The 22,119-nt window shown below is 38.2% G+C and overlaps 1 protein-coding gene across 8 annotated transcripts in view; it reads right to left on the reverse strand.

Annotated features, from left to right (window-relative positions):
* The window catches only part of LOC110378619 (la-related protein 1), a 99,430-nt gene that overhangs the window by 37,802 nt on the left and 39,509 nt on the right, over nt 1–22,119 (reverse strand). For 3 of the 8 annotated variants that reach the window (XM_064043391.1, XM_064043389.1, XM_064043390.1), the window contains exons 2-4: nt 2,236–2,539; nt 1,559–1,681; nt 588–720 (exon numbers count right to left, since the gene is read on the reverse strand). In XM_064043391.1, coding sequence (XP_063899461.1) covers nt 588–720; nt 1,559–1,681; nt 2,236–2,310 — 331 coding nt within the window. In that variant the 5' untranslated portion in view covers nt 2,311–2,539. Of the gene's footprint in view, nt 1–587; nt 721–1,558; nt 1,682–2,204; nt 2,540–6,570; nt 6,613–22,119 lie in introns of those variants that run through there. The other 5 variants (XM_064043386.1, XM_064043387.1, XM_064043388.1 and 2 more) reach the window with 3 other exon arrangements.

A 22,119-nucleotide genomic window follows, 5' to 3' on the forward strand; every position in this document is an offset into this window, starting at 1 on the left:
TTATAAGTAAAGATTTCATCAAGAGGTATTTAAAGGCCTCGTATTATTGTCAGAGTTTATAGATCAAAAGCACTGCGTTTGTACATAACCTCTTATGTGTAGTCTATAATTCTTAGGATTCATATTTTCAGCCAAGGCCTCTTAAGGGAGATTAGCCAGCTGCACAGGACATGTTATAGTACACAAGCATTTGCGGATACACAGGTGCACTCACTAATCCCATAATCTTGGCAATTCGACACGACTCAGGGCAGGGGGTGCACGTGAATGTCAATCCTGCTTGTGATCTTTCTCTTGTGGTGTCGGATTGTCGTCCCATCGCGCGCAGAGAGTGAAGGAATAGTGAGTGCACCTGTGTCCAAGCAAATGCTTGTGCACTATAATATGTCCTGCGTTGGCGGATCCCCTTGACCTTCACGTAAGTATTGTGCTGGTGATATGGTTCCTCTAACTATTTGAGGAACTGTTCCAAGAACCCATGGCTATTCAGACACATACCTGAACTCTTTATCAGTGTTTCATAATGCTGGTTTTGCTGAAATATGGTTTCCTGGCTACTTAAAGACCTGTTCCTGACTGCTACATACCTGAACTCTTAGCCTTGTCGAGGTGTTTATCATGGTGCCTGTCGTTGTGCTGGTGATTGTGCGTCGTCTCCACCTTCTCGGGCTTGGAAGGCTGCTGATGATGAGGTTCCTCTGGCGGTTTGCGATCCTGTTCCTGGAATTTGATGAGGAGGATATTAGTGGTGTGAACTTTTGAAGGTTTGGAGAAATGGTGAGCTTTTAAATAGTGTAAAACCAAGGTTTTCTTGGGGAAAAATGTAAATATGTGAAGGGAAAAATACCAATAGAAATAGTTCTTATAATGGTAATATGGTTTATTTGTTTTTCTCAATAAGTAATCAAGAACATCGTAATAACGTTTTCAATAAAACCTACTTAAGGTGAAATATTTAGTGTACCCGTATTGCGTAACCCAGTATCTCTATTGTGAAGAGATTAGAGGCCTAAAATACGGGATAACTTATATATAATGTAATGTATCTTTGTGTCTATCTGACATCGTAACTACTAAAAGAATAGATTAGTTTAAAATTACAGGAAGGAGTTTCTTATATGCAAGTTTTACCTATTTTTACTCTCAATTCAGTTATTAACCTCTGCAGCTTCTACTTATCCACGGTTTTTCAATTAACGATTTATCATTATCTCAGTTTTTAATGCTCTTTTTCTCATTATCACAAAACAGATTAACAATGCAATGTTTGATATCTATGCTCTAAGATGTCGAGGAGTTTCCTCACAAGAAGACATTCGCGTCCGTAGCATCAGATTTGTATCGTCAACGACAACAAATTCCTGAGTCAAGAAGTGGTTCAAATAGAACCTACAAGATTTCTCCACTAACAAGTTTCTCTCTTATTCCTGTTATGTATCCCACAAGGTAGTGGAATCAGGTTTCCTAATTTTTCTTCTCCACTTCGCTCTTAGACACTTGGTACTCTCTCATATATTTCTCCTCAATTTTGCAAATAAAATGCTTGTAAATATCTTACCGCATTCCCATTGTGGTGAGCGGGATCAGCATCATGGGGAGGCGGTGTGGAGTGACACCTCGCGCCTCCGGAGACAGCCGCGCCGAGCGTCGGCCAGTCGCCTATGTCTGTGAAATCTGATGCCTGGGGACAAGGAAATATAATATTTAGGATGGCTTATCATCATCTGTTTAGCCTGTTAGTATGACAAAGAAATAGAAGCAGAAAACATTGTTCAGACCTCAAATAACCTGGCAACAGAGCATGAAGAAGAAGACCATCTGTCTACTCTAGCCTTTTCTCAAACAGTCCTATTCTGCCATGGGGTAAAAAGATACCCCATGGTAGACTGGTTGTCAGACTTTCTAGCCACGGAATGAGAGCCAACACCCGTCAATTTAACATTGTCTTCCGAAACACGGAGGAACTCGTGATGACAAGAATGTCAACCAACCCACGGACCGATCGTTTTTTTAATAAAATAAAATGGTTACATGAGTAAATTATTTTGCTGCAAAAAATATCAAACATAATCTCGGGGTTGTTTTAGGACACAATGAGGAAGTGCAAATTGGAATACATCAGGTCAAAATGACCCATACAGCTAGCTACGATTTTCCTCATCACGTCCTACCACGAACCCTTCAAATCTAAAACGCCCATTCACCATATTAGTTTCCTTATTTCTTCGTCAGTACCTGTCCATCCTGCTCGACCTTGGCCCAGCTTCTCCGAGGCCTGGACTTCCTCCTGGCTGCCACACCAGCCGTCATAGTATCAGTCAGTATACCCTGAGTTATTGAATCATCTTCGTGGTACAATATGCTTGCGTATTTTTCGAAGGTTTGAGAGTCACTTGAGGAGTTGTGAACTTTTACACTTGATAGATACTTAATGGTTCGAGAGACACTGCTTGGTTTGGGTCACTTTCGTTTCGATATGTCGAGTATTAACACTTAATTTATTCCTTGAGGAATTATAAAATTAGGCTATCACTTAAATCTGTTTTGGAGATACACAATTAGTTGTCGTCTTTTGTTTTGATATTGCTTTGGTTTCGGTGGCACATACATAGACTTGCAGAAACTATTAATATATGGTGGTAATATTTTCAGACTTCTAAAGGTGGAAGTAACGTTTCCGACTCATTAAGATTCCTATATCCTGCAGAGGGGTAATAAAAAGGCTGATATAGAATTAAGGAAGACGGATAAGATTTCTTAGTCTTATCGAATGAGCTGCAGGTTTAATCACCTAACCAGTCCTAGTCAAAGGCGCAGAGGCAGGCCAAAACTGCGGTGGTTGAGTGTCGTAAAGAAAGACATGGAAATCTGCGAACTCGAAGAGGAAAATGTCCTGGATAGAGTGAAGTGGAAGAAGAAGAAAGCTGGATAGCGACTGTGGTAGTAATAGATAGGTCACTATGTACTGATATTGACCCTCATACATATTTATAACCTATTCCTACAATTTATGAAACAGTAACGTCCTTCGCAGAGGTGACGTTCACAAATGTGACATTGTAATATTCTGTTATATTAAAACAACTGTTTAAATAGTATAGATATTCTAGCGGTAGCCCGCGGTTTCACCCACTACCTGAGAGACCTACTTCCTGGAACCGGGGAAAATGTAGTCCTTTCTAAGGGTCTACATCATCATCTACCTTGCCTTTCCCAACTATGTTGATGTCGGCTAAGTAGCCTGTACTCTTTCTAAGTCTCTACAGCATTATCAACACCTGCCTAGCCTTTTCCCAACTATATTGGGGTCGGCTTCCAGTCTAACCGGGTGCAGCTGAGTACCAGTGTTTTACAAGGAGCGACTGTTTTCTAAGGCTCTTCGCATGTACCAAATATCATAATCGGTTCAGTAAATTAGGCATGAAAGCTCGACTGTCGACAGACAGACAGACGGAATTACTTTCGCATTTATAAGTAAAGTTTCTGATACAAGAAAACAACTGTACAAATATTATAAATATAGATCAGAAACCATAAAATCGCTTGACATTTTTCAATCAAGGAAACGTTAAAATCAAACCAGTTTTGTGACATTTTAATGTAAGTGGTTAAATATAAATTTGAGGTCAGTTAGCGTGGTGATACTAAATTGTATTATTTAATGTCTTTATCTTAAATTCATTAACGAGTCCATAGGATTATTTATTTTAGAAGTCTGACAACCGACTATCATGGTAGAAGATGGATGTTGGATATACTGAAAGGGGACGACCAAACAAACGATGGATGGATTGTGTGAAAGTCGACATGGCTAGAAAGAATGTCGCTTGTGAGATGACGGCAGATAGAAGAGTATGGAAGGAGGAAACATGCTGCGTCGACCACATAAAATTGGGATAAAGGCAGAAGGATGATGATGATGATGTAAGTGGTTTTCAATGAATTTCTTCTATTTACGGCCATCTCATCATCATCCTCCGAGCCTCTTTCCCAACTCTGTTGGGGCCGGCTTCCAGTATAACCGGATTCAGCTGAGTACCAGTGTTTTACAAGGAGCGACTGCCTATCTGACCTCCTCAACCCAGTTACCCGGGCAACATAACTACTGCTAAGTACATTATTTCCATATGAATAGATAGACATTTGATTAGTCAAATCTAAAGTTGCAGTAAGTCTTAATACAAGATCTCTTTTGAAACTAAACTTTCAAATAATTACAGAATCAATCATTAAATATACAATTAGCGTGTCACTAGTCTTATCAAAGTATCTAGGTTGCTTCACAGCTTACAAGTTGCAACTTACAAACTGGTTCTTTAACTTATGTTGTAAATGCGAAAGTTTTGTATGTTTGTTCCTCTTTTTAGGCAAAACTACCGAATGGATTTTGGCTCTACTATAGCTTGAATAAAATAAAGTTTTTTTTTTTAGGTTTTAGAAAAGTTCTCTCGGGAGGCGACTGCAACCGTTGACAGAAGCTAGCTCTAAAACTCCAAGTCGAATTTGGGTTATCTATTTTGCGTTTGATAAACCAAAAATATTGGGGAAAGTCATTGGTGTTTATTTAATCACGCCGACTGTAAGGAGCCGAACAAAATGATACAAAGTACATTGGAGTTCGCGCCAAATATATATACGATACGTTCTTCTCCGTGTGAGAGGAGGCCTGTGCCCAGCAGTGGGACCATAAAAAGGCGGTCACTGTAACGTTATGCATAATTTGCATAGACGCTGACATTCGGCGGCTGACAGTCAGTTTGGTATGAACGCAGCTGTAGGCACGTTAGTAAGAGGCGGACCGAACCGCATGTAACAGCCAGTTTTAAAGCATATTTTAATGATTTATATGCAGGTAGCTAGGTAATGCAATATTTGAATACCAATATAGTAATTATGTGTGTCTCAACAGTTGTACAACTCTCGTTTTCTGTTGCATTACACGAGATAGGTGGGAACGAACTTCTTAGCCTCATTTATTGCGTTAGTTCTAATCTTTGCTTAATATTATTAATGCGAAAGTAACTCTATCTACATGTAGCACTTTTAAGATAGAATATTAGGTCTGCTTGCATGCGTATCAAAGGACTAAAAATCCTTATACCAAATACAATGCAGTACGGTTGTGGAATTCGCTGCCACCTGAATTAAGGAGCTGTCAAACTGTTGCCACTTTTAAACAGAAACTCAAAAGCTACTATTTGTCCTCCTCTTCTTCATAGTCATTTTATAAAATATGTATTTTTGTATGTATGTATTATCTTTTGCTTTATATGTATATGTGTAAAATTTATATATCTTTACTATGTCCTTTTACACAGTCTATCTACTTCTCTTTATTCTAACTTTCCTACTACGGGTCTGCTGGAAGAGATTTCGTTAGGAATAAGCAGTACCTTTGTACTATTTTATGCTATGTCTACTTCTTTTATATTCTCACTGTGTACAATGATTAAAAATACAAAAGGATAATAAAGAACCTATAATTTCAGCTAAGCTAAGCTTAGTATAACTGTAGGATTAATACAATACAGTGCAAGTAAATAAGCGTATCTATATCCTGCCCCTTTAGATAATAAGGTAGAATCGGTAAATAGGTATGTAAATAAACAAATACAACAAACAATTTAGGGGAACACACACAAAGTTTATGTAGAGATATGACAAACATAGAGTCGGATAGAAAACCAGCTCTATTAGAAGTCTATTAAAAACAGTTTAGATACTAAAACTATAATTTATTCGTGACATTTCAAAGACACAGAATAAAACACTTTCACACATTAAATACGGATTGCAATAACCTAACCATATGTTATTTTGGGATTAGAGATTCACATCATCTCCTGAGGCTTTAACCAACTGTGTTGGGGTCGGTTTCCAGTCTAACCGTATGCAGCTGAGTACCAGTGCTTTACAAGGAGCGACTGCTTATCTGACCTCCTCAACCCAGTATCTGGGCAACCCAATACCCCTTGGTTGGACTGGTTTGGCATTAGAGACAGATATTGATATTTGACAAAATTTACATGTATAGAGCTCGAGCTTATAACAAACTTGAATCTCCAATCGCAAAACATTGGATCGGTTATTGCACTGAACCACTCCAATTTGAGACCATCCATGTATGAATTTTTGAAAAAATTGTTCACACCACAATAATTACTGAAATTGATGAATTTATAGCTGCCTCAATAAAGATGGCGTCTAGACATCTAAATGTGTAAATTGATACTTTAAAAATCAGTAGAAAAACATGCTTTTATAAATTCACGTATAAATAATTATAAGACTTATCTAACAAGTCCAAACACAGCTATGGTATCAGTTCGACAGTAACATATTATTGTATTGTCATCAGAACTACATACAGTTGCCAATTTTCATGACGCTACTATCCTCGGAAGATAGTTAAATTAGTCACTATAGATTCCATTACATAGTTACATACAGGTCGACCTAATAAAAGCGTGTCATAAGACGACATCTAAGTACAAAAGGACCAAACATTTTTAATCGAAAAGTTTACTCGAATAAATAATAATAGCGGGATCGATAAAACATCACTCTTACCCCTCTACACGACATCCAAACATCCATTCACTCACACTTACACAAAAAACATCACAAACACAACACAATTCTATAACTAACTTTCCAATATTAATTAATACAGACAAGAATTTCACACAAACAACGTGTTGACACCACCATAAGACCACGACTGTCGAAACGGCATAAACAAAATCGCATCACGTGGTGAAAAAGGTTATAACAACCATACAAATTGTGTTTGCTACCATAGCGATATACCGTTGTCACATAGAGAACCAAAAAAATTGTTTAAAAAATAAACTGTAGCTTATAAAAATACTTTTTAAATTAAATGAAAACTAAAGAAAAAGCCCACAGCGTTCTTATTTTCGAAACGTTTAAATTAAAAGCACATGACTTAACCTAGAAAATTATAACCTAACTTAAAACCGCGTGGTGTCCACGCCGCGCGCGCCGGTACGCTTATCTCTTTCTAACTTGTGTTAAAGTCATGTTTGTGTCTCTGTCTATCGTTGCAGGGGTCCGCGTTTCTACCAAGGTTACCGAAACGGCACATTTTGTTCTACTACGTAATTTAGTTTATAAAGTGTTATACGACTTTATAAGAGTGTTATGCTGTTGAGAAATAAAACGCAATAGACGGGGGCGTTTCGTTTTTGAGCGATTTATTAATATCTCTAGTTTAATTTGGGACTAGAAGTTGGTAATTTGTTTGTTTACTGGGATATTGAACAACAAAATTTTTACGTAGAGCGTATTACATAAAATTGTCTGATAACAGTTTTGCGGGAAAATGTAAATAGAGATAAATTTTGGAGCTGCCATTTTTTTTTTTTTGCTTTGTTGCTAAGCACGTTTTTCACTAAGGTCAAGGTTATGTTTTGAGAGCACAGTGAAATGTAATTATAATGACGATATGACCCTTACCAGTAAACATAAATATTTAGTAAGATGTAATAGAGAGTTAAGGAATAGAGAGTGCTCTACCGACTGCTGTATCTGTGATAATGCTTGTGCTGTATAATATGATCCGCGCAGCTGACTGATCTAAGAGAGAAGAAAGGCCGTGGCCAACAATTTGCTCTGGACGCTATTATTATTACAGAAAAAAGTAATAATATAAAAAGTAATAACTAGTATAAGTACATAATATAGAGGTAAATTGAATTTATAAACTATGTATGATATTACACGGTAACGAAAAGCCACGTATTTTGACTAAGGTATTGTACATCGTGCTACGGGGTTGTTCCAAAGAGTTACCGCGGCCCTGGAACATGAAGGGCTCCAGAAGGAACATTTAAGGCGGCTTAAGTCAACAAGAGTCCGACTTCCTCACTCTGCAGAGGGAGGGATCATTTGATGATTTCCCAAAAAGGTTGACCGTCTTGGCTGACACCACCGTGCCAGAGAGATCAAGAGTCAGCCTGATCAAACCGTGGAACACAACTAGTAACACCTATTACTTAATTATTGCAAAAAGGTCGAACACACAGCTTGAGGCGATACACCCAGACATATCAGTTACATATTTTTTTCTTTGCCATTGTGTAACGATAACGCCTGAGGCTGTCATGTCATAAATGTCATTGCACTGTTGCATTAAGCTGATGTTTCTAATGATAACGGTATTATTTAGAAGGCTATTATACTATATAATTATAAGTATATAAAATGACAGCTTAAGCAACCGAGAGGCCACTAAAGTCTCAAAAAGTGTAACTTCCTAAACAGGCTTGAAGAGGTCAGATAGGCAGTTGCTCCTTGTGGCACACTGGTACTCAGCTGCATGCAGTTAGACTGGAAGCCGACCCCAAAATAGTTGGGAAGAGGCTGGGCAGATGATGATGACGAAGAGAAGTGAAAAGGACAAAATGACAATTTGGTTGCATAGAACTTTTAGAACCCTTTTGTTAGAACTGGGTGCAGGGCCCGTAACAATGGCAACTCTTGCAATATATGTAGTTAATACGGCATCGAGTATAGACTGGGCTGCACGGACCGTGAGAAAAATACATGCTATAATTAAAATGTTATTCAAGTTTTAAGAACGATTGAAAAAATTAGAATTGCGACAGCTCTCAGTTCATTGGTAAATGAATGAATGGTTCAGTTATAGGTAACTAGCGGTCCGTCCTAGCTGTGCGCAAGCTATGTATCATAAACTCGATTTTCTCCCATGAATCACTGAAAAATACATGAAAATTCATGCAGAGTACTTATTTATTGACTTTTTGAAAACTTTCGACAACACTTTTTGTACAATCTCTATGATAGAAGTAGCGAACGCGTCAAAACTTGGGTCTTTTTATACGAAGTCTCACTAAAATACTTTTGATCTACATTATGCAACACAAGAATTAGAATATATTATACCTACATGTCGTTCTAATGTCAGCATAGTAATAATAATACAAGACGCAGTCTCAGAATGCGGTATTAAAACGTAAATACTGCGGCTTTTAGAGTTCCGTCGAATTTATTACACGTCTAATGTTAGACAATGGGTTTTTATTACAGAAACCGGTATTTTCCTAGTGAGGCCTCTGCCTGACAGCTGGCATTTCATATGGGGCTTATTACTATTAAAACTAACTTATGATCGCTGTTTCACTCGCGTCTCCTCGGAGCTACTTAGACAAAAGACAAAAATCATAATAATGTAAATGCGACAGAAACTCTATCTGTCTCTACCTGGCTTTCATTCTAAAACTACTCAACCGATTACAATGAACTTTAGCACACATAAAGTAGAAGAGCCTGCAGGCCGATGTAAGCTACCTTTTACCCCAGGAAGTAGTTGAAACCGAGGGAACAAACAAGTATGAAATGCATTTACTTACACCAATACACTCTAATAACAACCCACCAACATATTAGGGTATTTGTAATTCCCCGTATGAATAGGCAAGTAACCAAAGAGAACAACTAGAATGGTAAAACCTAAGTTAATGACGAAACCGGTACAATAAAACCTTCTAAACAAACCTAATTTAACGTGCTGACGTCAGGACGTAATTAAGGAGTGAAAACTTTATTGTTTTCTAATAGCGATGATGATAAAATAAATTGCATGGTAACAGGTAAAGTAAGAAGACTTGATTCGTATAGGAAAAAGGTTTTTTTTATAAGAAATTGTTGAGGAAAACGAGGTATGAAACCCGCTTGGGACCTGTACCTATTTTAAATGGACGGCCTGTCTGACCTTGTCAACCCAGTTACCTGGGCAACCCAATATCCCCTCATGAGACTGGATGCCAATCTTCCTGGCTTCTGACTACCCGTAACGACTGCCGAAGATGTTCAAATGACAGCCTCAAGTAACACAGTTGATGAAAACAAAAGACAATCAGGAATGAAAGAGGTTAACCACCCAAAATTCAAGCTGACAGAAAAACAGCAAGATTAAAGTTAAACATTAAAAGACCAAGTTACCAAGACTAAAACTAATTAGAGCCAGCAAAACCAAGGGCAAGTTAGCCTGCAGCGAACTGGTTAAACAAGAACCAGACGAGCGAAATCCGGCTCGAACTTGGCAGTTTTTTTGTATTGCGACTGCGGCTGGCAATATGCCAGTGGTGGCAGGTCGATGCGGCTCAATAAAATGCCAAATTGAATTGTTTTACTTGAGTAGCTGTTCATAGTTTTGATAATACTAATAGTACTGTGTATACAAAAGTCTTGGTGGCCTAGAGGGTAAAGAAGCAACCTCTTAAGTATGAGGGTGTGGGTTCGTGGGGTCGTTCAGGCAAGTACCAATGCAACTAGTCTAAGTTTGTATGTACTTTCTAAGTATTTCTTGGCCACCAATAGCTGATAAAAAGGTGAAGGAAAACATCTTGAGGAAACCTGGACTATATAGTCTGAAATCAGCAACCCGCATTGAGCAAGCGTGGTGATTAATGCTTAATCCTTCTCCGTGTGAGAGGAGGCCGCAGCCAAGCAGTGGGACGATAAAACGGCTCTAACAGTTATAGTACTGTAAATGCGAGCGAAAGTTACCTCTATCTGTTGTAATTTCAGTGTAAAACTGTTGAACCGAACCAAAATTAAATTGGGTACAGGAAATTCTAGTGCTTGAGGAAGGAGAAAGACTGCTTTGTATCCAGATGAGAGAAATAGTTTCCTCGGGACAAAAATGGACCCTCATGGAACAGATGACAGAAGGTGTAATATTTGCTGATATTTCGTACTAGGAAAGTGAGCAAGTCCGACTCGTGCTTGACCGGTTTTTGTTACAATGTCTAGATCGAGAAATCAGAATAAACAGAGATATTGTAAAGCACATATAGCTCCTGCTATATTTTTGGTCCCAAGAGACGCTTTTTGAATAATTTCCTTTACTCTGACCTGACAAAAACTATTTACTAGTTCCAAAATAACAGACAAAGAAAATTGAAAACAAATAACATTTTTGTTGGAAAATGTAGATTACAATGTAGAGTACAAGAATGTATTTTCTTTGTATTTATAGAAAATGGAACATCCAGTCTAGCCATATATATGTAAAATAGGGTAGACATACTTATATTATAACAGGAAAGATTTTATTATTGATCATCGAAACTACTGAACCCGTTATAAAATTATTTCACTGTTGGGACGTTTCATCATCGGAAGACAACCAACATATATTTTACCCAAGTACGGAAAAGTTCCCTTGGGGCGTAGGCCAAACCGGGATAAGACATCTAGCATTAAAAAGCAATAGAGAAGGAAATATTAATAAGATTTTGAGACCGTAAAATTACCACCAAACGACAGCCACACTCCAAAATTCAGTTCGATATCACTACAAAATGACCTAACCAAACCAGTTTCTGTCTTATCTAGTGACATATAAACGCACAATCAGGTATACTATATAGGTGGACAGCGATTGAGAAAACCTTGACCTGTGCCCACTGAGGTTTTAGCTGCTATAATATTTTATGTAAGGCTCGTGGCAAGTGTCGATCGAGATTAGCGGCCGTTCCCAATATTTCATCTATCTGTTGTTGAGCTTACTAGGGATATATTGGGAACAGCTGTGATAGATACGAGATGCCACCAAAATTGTTTGCGAATGTCTGACAATCAGTATTATATGACAAGTAGTATATGATGACAAGAGATACAAGAATGTTTTGTGAAAACATTGTTTTATTTATTTCAAGTCTATCTGATCGTCATAATTTTCCCATGGTATAGCTTGATTGCATAAATAAATTATTGAAAAAGAAAAACTAAGTCATGATGACTCATCCATCGGGTCATATGTTGCATCAATTTTATTGCAGATCTAAATAAGGATAATTTATTTTGAGCAAAGAATCAATCATACTTATGAGAAGAGCTCATTCGCCCATATGCTTAACCTTTCCCAAACTACGTTCAGTTTGAGTTCCAGTCTTAACTGGATGCAGCTGAGTGCCAGTATGTCCACAGACCGACCCCGCCAAGCGTTGTTTATCTTCATGATCGAACCACAGCTACCTATCCACAAGTTCCTCGAGTCCAATCTGAGGATGATGATGATGATGATAGTTCAAAGCTTGACAAAGGGCATAAGGGCCACATTTTCACCAATATCGTCCAACTAGTTTCCACAGAACACGAATAAAACCGCGGGAAAGAAGCTTGCAAGGCAAACAAGGCCAACAGTGTTACAATATGACGACGAGACAATGTTTATAATATCGATATAAAGACCCTATTGTTCGTGAAACAATGGTAAATATTTTAATAACTTCGAGTCTTATTGGATCTTTAATGTGTGTTTGTTCCGTCTGTTTTCATGAATCTTCTGCGAAGATCGGACAGGTCAGGGGGCTTGGTAAGTAACTATTGCGAATGGAAACTTAAGAAAACTTCCAAAATACAAACAACTTAGAAAACCCCTCTACTCGACATCATTATTCTTGAAGAAGATTTACAATCAAAAAATTTTATTAAAGCGATAGATCCGTCATCATCTGTCTAGCTTTTTCCAAACTATATGTGGTCAGCTTCCAGTCTAACTACATACGGCTGATGTTAAACATGGAGTGACTGCTTATCTGACCTTAACAACGACTGCAATAGACGTTTATATGAAAGCTGGGACCAACCAAGTTATCGTGTCTTTCGAAACGTGGAGGAACTAGTCATGACCAGACGGACCACGCCAAGCTTAGGCTTAACCTTATGATCGATAAACCCGTTCCGTAACTAGACTCAGAAGGAAGTATTGAAGAGTTCTACAAACATACGCTTCACCACATGAATGAAACATCACAAACACGAATTCATTATGTAAATGTTTTGAACTACAAAATGGTGACATTGCACAAAACATTGGAACATTAGCTGACGTAATGTATTTCCTTATTTATTGTGTCAGCTGTTTATCAACAGCCATGGGTATGACCCCATGACCTGATGGCTTTTACACACGAGAGTTCACCTCTGAATATTACGGCGAAGCAGACATTCTGACTCATATTGTTTTGGTTGCATAAGATGCTTTCGTTAGGCATCCACTGCTGGGCTGCGGGTATGTTCGAATGAATTCTAGGAAGCCGTGACAGAGGGCGTTTTTAGAGGGTGCTGTCCAATGTCAATGACGTGAAAAGTGTTGAATTAATTAGTCTAATTTCAATAAACTTAAGTGAGGCTAATTAAATGAGCACTTCGGCAACGAATGGATTTGACTTTGAAACGAGTGGGCCTGGTACACAGAGCGCTTCTGAAGGAACAAGGGAGGATTACAGTCCGTTATAGTACGGCTCTAACAGAAGAGCAATACGACTTCCCACCTCAAAAAAAAGCCTCAACTGGCTCCGTAAGTCTATTGGTCCCAGGAGCAGCCCACGGGAAAACTGGGAACTGGGAAGAACCTCAAGAAACAGCCATTCATTAAGATAAACTTATGCCTACCCGTTCGGGGAATACCGACGTAATACTTGATATATTGGCACTACTTATGAGCCAGATAGCGTCAACCATATTGTTGCATTGTATGTAAATAAGTTGAAGATACCTCACTGGGCCGATTTAATTTTTGCAAGAGGTCTTTTGAGCCGCGTAATGAGGGAATTACTTTTCACACCCGTCTAGGGGTCCCCATTTATCGGTATAGCAACCATATAGATATCGTTTGGTGAAGATAGGTGGTATAGTTCTCGCCAAACTTTTTGTCGTGAACTAGTAGCTGAGCAGAAACTAATTTGAAGTATCAGCGGCTGCCAGAGGTTTGAGGTAGGGTATGCACTACATGAGCGTTCTTGTATTCGGAATGCTTGCAAAGCACCATTGATTGATCGAATTCGAAAGGCTCTACTAGCCCTCAAAGACTGTGAGCTTTAAAATTGAAAGTAAAACTACTTTCTTGACATTCCTGTTATTACCAAATTGACTTCAACCAAGCCGTATATAGTGGTCACCGATGTAAAAAAAATCTAGTTTAAAATCACGCGACAAAAATTTCTTGTCTGGCTAGTATTTTTTTTAATGGATTGTCCACGAAATGTCACCAGATACTAGCTACGAAGGTCGTTCACGATAACCAGAATGGAATTCAAATGAGGTATTGTTATTTCATCATGATAAAGTAAAAGGATTGGCAGAAACCTGAATGGTTTTTCATTGACTCTTTGATCGGGGTAACTTTCGTTTCTTCGTGGTTATAGTAAACCACTTCTTACCGTGGAGAAAGGTTTTATAACCGAACCAGCCTTTTCCCTTTTTGAGGTTACGTTCCTGAAGGGTAAAACGGAAGCCTCTTACTAAGAGGTACGTCTTGTCACTAGGCTGTATGTATCTCATATTATAAGAACCGCGAAAATCAGAAACATGAGCTTTACACATATTATTGATGCCGCTACAACAAGTACTGAAAACAAGAATTATATAAATATTTTAGGAGACCGTTTTATAGATAGTACGGAACCGTTCGAGCGCGAGTGCGACTCATAGTTAGCTTATATTTTTTTTAGTTGGAAAATCAACAGATGCATCTTGCAACAAAGAAGTTTCAGTGTGAAGGCAAATTCTTTGTACAGATCTTCTTTAAGAAGAGGCTTAAAGCCAGTTAAAGGCAAACTCACGAGTTATTATAAAACTACAAAATAATCGGCATAAGTGCCATCACCTCCGCCGATAACACTATAAAAAATTCTCCAATCAAACACTCGTAGATAAAGATATTTATATCGCAAACCGGGTAGCAACAACTGCAGTATAACCGTCTCACTCACTCGTACCGTTAACGAGTATATCCGTCTCTTTCTTGCAGCGCATGCATTGCATCGAATCGTGCGCAATTTTTATTTAGTTATTTTTATATCGAGTTTGTGATGAAAAATCATGATCAGGTTTTTTGAAATGAAGCTCTGTATAATATGTTTAGCAGAAAGATAGACTAAGATTGGCAACTTTTAAATTATGTTGACCTTCGATTTGAGTTTTGAAGAGCGATTTGGCAGATAATTATGGACCATCAATGAATTGATTTATTTTAATATACATACATAAGCAGGTATGAAAATATTATTTTTGTATCTAGATATGAAGAAACCCAAGAAGGAAGGGACGTTATATAGTCCCCGAATGCTACTCAGTAGCAGTCGTTGTTACAATTCCACGTCAGAGGCCGCCAGGCGGATTTGCGAGAACTCTGACACTAGGGCTTGTTAGGTGATTAAACCACTAATTGTTTTCTTTTCATTGAATATGCTCCGAAACTACAGAAAATATTTGAAAAATTATTTCACTGTTGGTAAGCCGCACTATCCCCGATAGACTATATTTTATCCTTCTCCGTGTGAGAGGCAGCTTGTGCCCAGCAGTGGGACGATAAAAAGGCTGTAACGGTACAGTACGGGAAGAAATATTCCCGGCAAGTGGGTGAATCCGCGAGAAAGTCTGATACTGCAGTAAGTCAGTAAGGGTCGTATAGATAGTACATTATGTAATGCAAGAGTGCACTGACCTTTTGACAGTACTATCAAGGTTTCAATTGATAATGCACTTGTAAAGATTGATTGCAAGGAAAATGTCACCGATAGTTATTTCATTTGTAATTTCATTACTATCTGTTACTCGGGATTTTACAGACTTTAATTTTAAAACCTTAAAGAGACGATACGTAACTTTAAGTTTCGTATTCATTTGCATAGACTCAGTGATAGGGTAGCTTCATCCTCATGCTCCGAGCCTTTTCCCCAACTATTTTGGGATCGGCTTCCAGTCTAACCGGACGGATGTAGCTGAGTATCAGCGCTTTACAAGGAGCGACTGGACTGCGGTGAAAGGATAGCTTCCTAACAGAGACAGATTTTTTTCAAATCGGTTCTGTTGTTTCAGACACTATCGCGCTAAAAGTCGGTTCATATCGCGTAAATACCTAAGCTACCAGCTTCGGCCAGCGGTTTACCAGGAACTGCTTCCCGCACCCGGAGAAAAAGTAGCCTATAAGTTATTCAGATGTATAAGCTATATTACTACCAAGTTTCATGAAAATCCATTCGGTAGTTTTTGCGTGAGAGAAGTACAATATATCGATGGATGTTTGTATGTATTTCTCACCTATACAAACGCATACAAACTTTCGCATTTATTATTATTGCATAATCACATTTAGCTATAAAACATAATATAAACTGACGGCTTACAAAATACGTCTGGCGGTTGCGAAAAACTCACATTTTAACTTTAACAAACTTGTTTTAGTCGGTGTTAATGAACTTTTTGGGTTATGAAAGTGGTTTAAACGTATCTTTCTAGATTACTTCATAACTAGCTGTTTAACTCGCGTACATTAACGGCTGTTTCAATATTCTATCTACCTATTTCTATATCATTTGATGATTTTATAGGAAATCAAAATCATCAAATGACCTCTCCCGCTGTAGGTTAGCAGCGTGAGAGAGTGACAGAGAGTGCAGACTCTTACTGACTAAAACCCATCATGTTCCTTCTTAAGCCATTTATGTACCAGGGCCGTGGTAACTCGCGCGATCAATCCCGCAGCCCCGACTTGAGAATACGATCTCTAGTTACCAATTCAACAGATAGATAGAATATTGGAAACGTTAAACAAGCTGTTCGATCGATCACAGCTTGAGTTAGTCTATCGATCACAGCTTGAGTTAGTCTGCTACTGAACTAGGTTAGGTCATAATTACACCTAAAATATCGATATGTTACAAGGAAACCATCGGCTTTCTTATAAAAAGACGGATATGTAACTTAAAATATGAAGTATTTATATGTATAGTTCTTATACATAAATCCCTATATGAAATACTAGCTGATCTTAAAGCTACAGTGATGTAGACTATATTTTAACCCCGTACACAAAAAACTTCCTTGGGGACGCGGGTAAAACCGCGGGAAAACAGCTAGAAATAGATAAACATAGGAACAAAAATTACTCGTAGTTAAAACAAAACAATACACTTTCTTGCAAAAAAACTGACCCACTTCAAAATGCCCCCGCGAACCGCAAATAACTTCAAATTATAACATCACACTACACATAATTCCCAACTATTTCGCAGTTGTGCGTACACAAACATAGATATACATATACATGTTTACTGTCCTTTATAGAGTGACAATAACAATTATAGTCAGCTTGGGTGGTTGCCAGATCTAAATACGTTCCGTCGTCTAGACAACGTCGTGGCTACCATATTTTTTTCTAGTTCATTAGATACATTATGTATTCTTGATTCGAAGGGAATCTTGAAGGCCTTTATAAATGTTTGTCTCACGAAAGCGGGTGAGGCGTAGTTGTATGTGTAAATGTATATGCACTTGTATGACTCGGCGACTCGACCACTACCGAGTGCTCCCAACACAAAGTTACACATTTACACACACAAGTTTAGAGGAACCGCTTTCGTAAGATAAAATATCTGTAATATCGCATTGTTCTACTACACCCAATTAAATATTTAAGATCGAGAGACTTCTTCCAATAAATAAATGACAATAAAATCCTTGTAGTTTTATGAATGGGAAAGTTTTTGGGGGGAGGCAAGGAACACATAACTTTTGTAACTTAATTCCTAATCAAACATTAGGTACGTTTTCAAGTAAGCTACAATAACTTCAAAATATAGCAAAGGCTCAGCCAACAAAGTAGTCATCGATTTTCCATCCATTTCTCGGTAATCCGACTGAATCGTAATTTCGCACGCCTGTGTAAATTTGATAGCCAGCACCTATTACACGGCCCCTTAATAATAATATGGTCAATTGAAATGAGATAGTGTTAAGCAAATAAGAAGGAAAGACCCATAATCTGCGCAGTCTTTTCCCAACTATGTTGGGGTCGGCTTCCAGTCTAACCGGATGCAGCTGAGTACCAGTATTATACATTAAGCGTCTGCCTATCTGACCTCCTCAACCCAGTTACCCGAGCATCTCAATACCCCTAGTTAAGAATGGTTGTCAGACTTGGCTCCTGGCTGCCCCGTAAGGACTGTCAAGAAGTTGGGAAAAGGCTAAGCTCATGATGATGAGAATTAGCACGGAGATGGTGCAGCTTCAACCAGTGACAGAAATTTTCATTTGCTTTCCTCTTTATAATATTAAGTCACGGAACATTAACACATGTAAAGCCTCGCACATTAACAGATTTTAGTATTTATCAGTCATTTCGCGCAATTCCGTCGCCACATTGCGTCTGTACCCTCAAGGCCGTTTCGTACATTTACATACGCGATAGATAAACACATATCTTTAGTACATAATCAGTATTATAAGATGATATAACTTTAAGCGCCTTTTGTTTGCACTGAAAACTGTGTTAAACTAGCCTTCTCCCGCGCATTTGCCTGCGTCCCGTGGAAAAGTAGTAGTTGCGAAGCATTTAGTGTATCGACAAACAAACCAACGTACAAAAACCCTTTTATACATATTATTAGTATAGATAATCCACGGATGGACAATTGTTATCAGTTTGGAGTTGGCAAAACGTGTACACACCCACACACACATGATTCACACTGACACGAGTTACACACACTAACACAGATGTACGCGTAAACGTCACTCACACAACCAGCTGAGCTAACACTAATTATTTATTGAAAAATACACCAAAACTTCCATTTTATCAAAAAATTGTAGTAACAGGAAAAAAATTCTGAAAAATTGAAAAAACGTGGCATTTATGCTGACAATGTATGTATGTATTATTATAATCTGTAACTACAATAAATAAAATTATATGCTGAGCTATCACATGTAATGGCATGTGTCATGTGACATACCTATTTATGTACATAATCACAGTAAAAACATTAATGTTTTATGTAATAGTTATATTTTTCTGACAGTTATATTATGGGGTCGATTTTTCTGCACGCACGTTTATTTTTCTGGATAAGTTATGGGTGTCACTGCCTAGTCTTGTCCCAACAATGTTGGTGTCCGCTTCCAGTCTAATTGGATGCAGCTGAGAACCAGTGTGCCACATGAAGCGATTGCCTATCTAATCTTCTCAACCCAGTTGCCATAGCAATCCAATACCCCTTGGTAAGACTGGTTGACTTGATTGATTCTGGCTTCTGAGTATCCGTAACGACTGCCAAAGATGTTCAAATGACAGCCAGGACACACCAATTTAACGTGCCTTCCGAAACACGGAGGAACTTTTCATGACTCTTCATGACCGACTGATCCGTGCCGCTGTTTCTAAGCCACGGCCACCTCTATCTACAAGAATTAACTTATAAATTCTTCCTAATTTAATTCTTCCGAATTAAATTAGAAATTCTTCCGAGACAGTTTACAAATGGTTTACGTAACATATTTTGTAATGTGTACACTATCTACGTAGTCTTATCAAACTCTTTTATCTTTAGATAGCACGTGTTGAATCAAGTGACTGAGTGACTTAATTTGCTCTGAAAAAATATACTGTCTTAACCCTTTTTGCGAAAAAAAATATTTTTAGGATACTTATGTTACTACTAGGTCATAGAGACGAGATACGCCGTCTTTCGGAAGGTACGATAAAATGATCCCACCAGTTTGGCAGTCGTTACAGGTAGTCAGAAGCCAGTAAGTCTGACAAGTAGTCTTGCCAAGGGGTATCGGGTTGCTATGGTAACTAGGTTGAGGATGGCAAATAGACAGTCGGTCTCAACTGCATCCAATAAGACTAGTATTTCCCGCAACCTGATAAAAAGTCTGACAAGAAGAAGAAATATTTTGACCATTTGTTACCGTTGAAAAGAAGATTCTCCTATTACATAGCAGACTTCACTTTAATTCGGCAGGTGTATATGGCCTTATGTCAGTCTATTCTTGCCTACTGTATTAGCTCCTGGGGTGGCGCCCCTAAAACTATCCTCTTGCCCTTGGAACGTGCCCAAAGAGCAATCCTGAAGGTCGCAAGCTTTCGTCCATTCAGATTCCCCACCCACCAGCTTTACAGGGAATGCAAAGTGCTAACAGTACGCCAGCTATTTATTTTGAATGTAGTACTACTCCAGCATGTAGAACTTGGTTTCAAGCCTGTACCTTCTGGCAAAAGAAGAAAGGATTTAGTTTGCACTAACTCTCGGACTAAACATGCTTTCACTAACAGGTTTTATTTATTTCTAGGGCCTTATTTGTATAACAAACTTAACAGATTGCTAAATGTTTATAGTGTTAATTTAAATAAGTGTAATATAGTACTAACAGAATATTTACAGTCCCTCAATTACTCAGACACGGAAAAATTGTTAGAAGTGTTAACATAAATTGCTTATCTTAGTAAATTATGTATAATTAGAATAGTGTTATAATTAAGGAAACTTTGCCCTTGCTTAGTCTAATAATTAAATAATTATGTAATATTATTGTTGTTAAAATGATATCCGACAATGCGTCTGAGCCTTGATAGCCTGAAACACAGGTTTAAATAAACCTAGTTCGGGTGGTCCCGATGTTTAGAATTAGAACTGTTTTTAGTTTTATTATTGCCTGTATGTAGATATTAGCCTAGATTAACTTAGTTTATCCGAATGTTATTATTAAGACAGTTTGTTTTACCTCAACATCTGAGACATTTTAATTACTAATTCATGTGATTTATGTTTTTTAAATAAATTTTTATTATTTTGGGTAAACATTTCTGTTTCTTAGCCTTTTGGCTAGTTTTGACGACATTTACGGGCGGGCGCCAAGTAAATGTAGCGTGTAGTGTGTATTTATTGTGTGTGTGTAGTAGGTGTTATTCCATGTTCATCCAACTGCATGAACTTTCTGACGATACGACAGGTGTTAAGAATTGCAGCTTTTTGAAGAAGAATGTAGGTGGAGTCTTTCAGATCAATTAATTTGAGGCTATTGTGTAGGTGATTCGGTATGACACCCGTGGTGGAGAGGACTATCGGTATTACATACACTTTGTCTTGTCGCCAGATTCTGGTGACTTCGTCTTTAAGGTCTGCATATTTACTTATTTTCTCGCCTATTGTTTTTTGCAAATTATGTGTGTTGGGTACTGCTATGTCTATGAGGTAAGTGATTTTGTTGATTTTGTCCTGAAGTGTTATGTCTGGTCTGTTGTAGTGTATTGTCCTGTCTGTGAGAATAGCGCGGTCGTAGTAAAGTTTGTGTGTGGTGTTTTCTAAAATAGTTTGTGGTGTATAATTGTAGTATGGAGTGTTTGTGTCTTGTATAAGTTTGTGTTTGAGTGCTAGTTTTTGGTGAATGATGTTTGCAACCTGGTTGTGTCTGTGAGTGTAGTCTGTTTGTGTGAGTGTTGTGCATGCCCCTGTGATGTGTTGTATGGTTTCCGGTTGTGTGTGGCATTTGCGGCATTTATCATTGGTTGCTGTGGGGTCTTTTATAATGTATTTTCTGTAGTTTTTGGTGTTGATTATCTGATCTTGGATTGCTATGATAAACCCTTCTGTTTCTGGGAATAAGTTGCCGATTTTGAGAAATTTATTTGACGCTATTGTGTCTATGTGTGGTTGTTCCAGGTCGTGTGGGTGCCTTCCGTGAAGAACTTTCTTCTTCCAGTCCTCTATTTTTTGTGTTTGTGGGTCAGTAGTGGTACTATGTTGTGTGTCAGTTTGTTCGTGTAGGTTGAGTGGTGTGTAGTTGTGGTCATTTAGGGAAACGGCTTTATGAATGTCGCTAGTGTTGGATTTGGTGACAAAGAATGCTTTGAGCCTACTGATTTGTTTTTGCCAAAGATGGTGAATATCTATGAGGCCTCTCCCTCCATTCTGGCGTTTGATGGTGAGTCTTTCTATTGCAGATTTAGGGTGTAGGTTGTTGTGTTTGGTAAGTGTGGTGCGTGTTGTTCGTTCTAATTGCAGTATGTCTGTTTTGGACCATTTGATAACTCCAAATGAGTAGGTGAGTATGGGGATCGCATAGGTGTTTAATGCTTTTATAAGGTGCTTTCCAGTAAGTTGTGTTTTGCACACTGCGGTGACTCTCCGTTTATATTCTGCGTTTAATGTGTGTTTTATAGCTGTATGGTCCAATCCTTTAAGCTGCTTGTATCCTAAATATTTGTATAAATCTGTAGGTTCCATGGCAGTAATTGTGTCTGTTGTGTTGGTTCTGTCTCTTGTATCGGTTGTGTGT

This window comes from Helicoverpa armigera, chromosome 31 (assembly GCF_030705265.1).
Source record: "Helicoverpa armigera isolate CAAS_96S chromosome 31, ASM3070526v1, whole genome shotgun sequence".
Classification (NCBI taxonomy): domain Eukaryota; kingdom Metazoa; phylum Arthropoda; class Insecta; order Lepidoptera; family Noctuidae; genus Helicoverpa; species Helicoverpa armigera.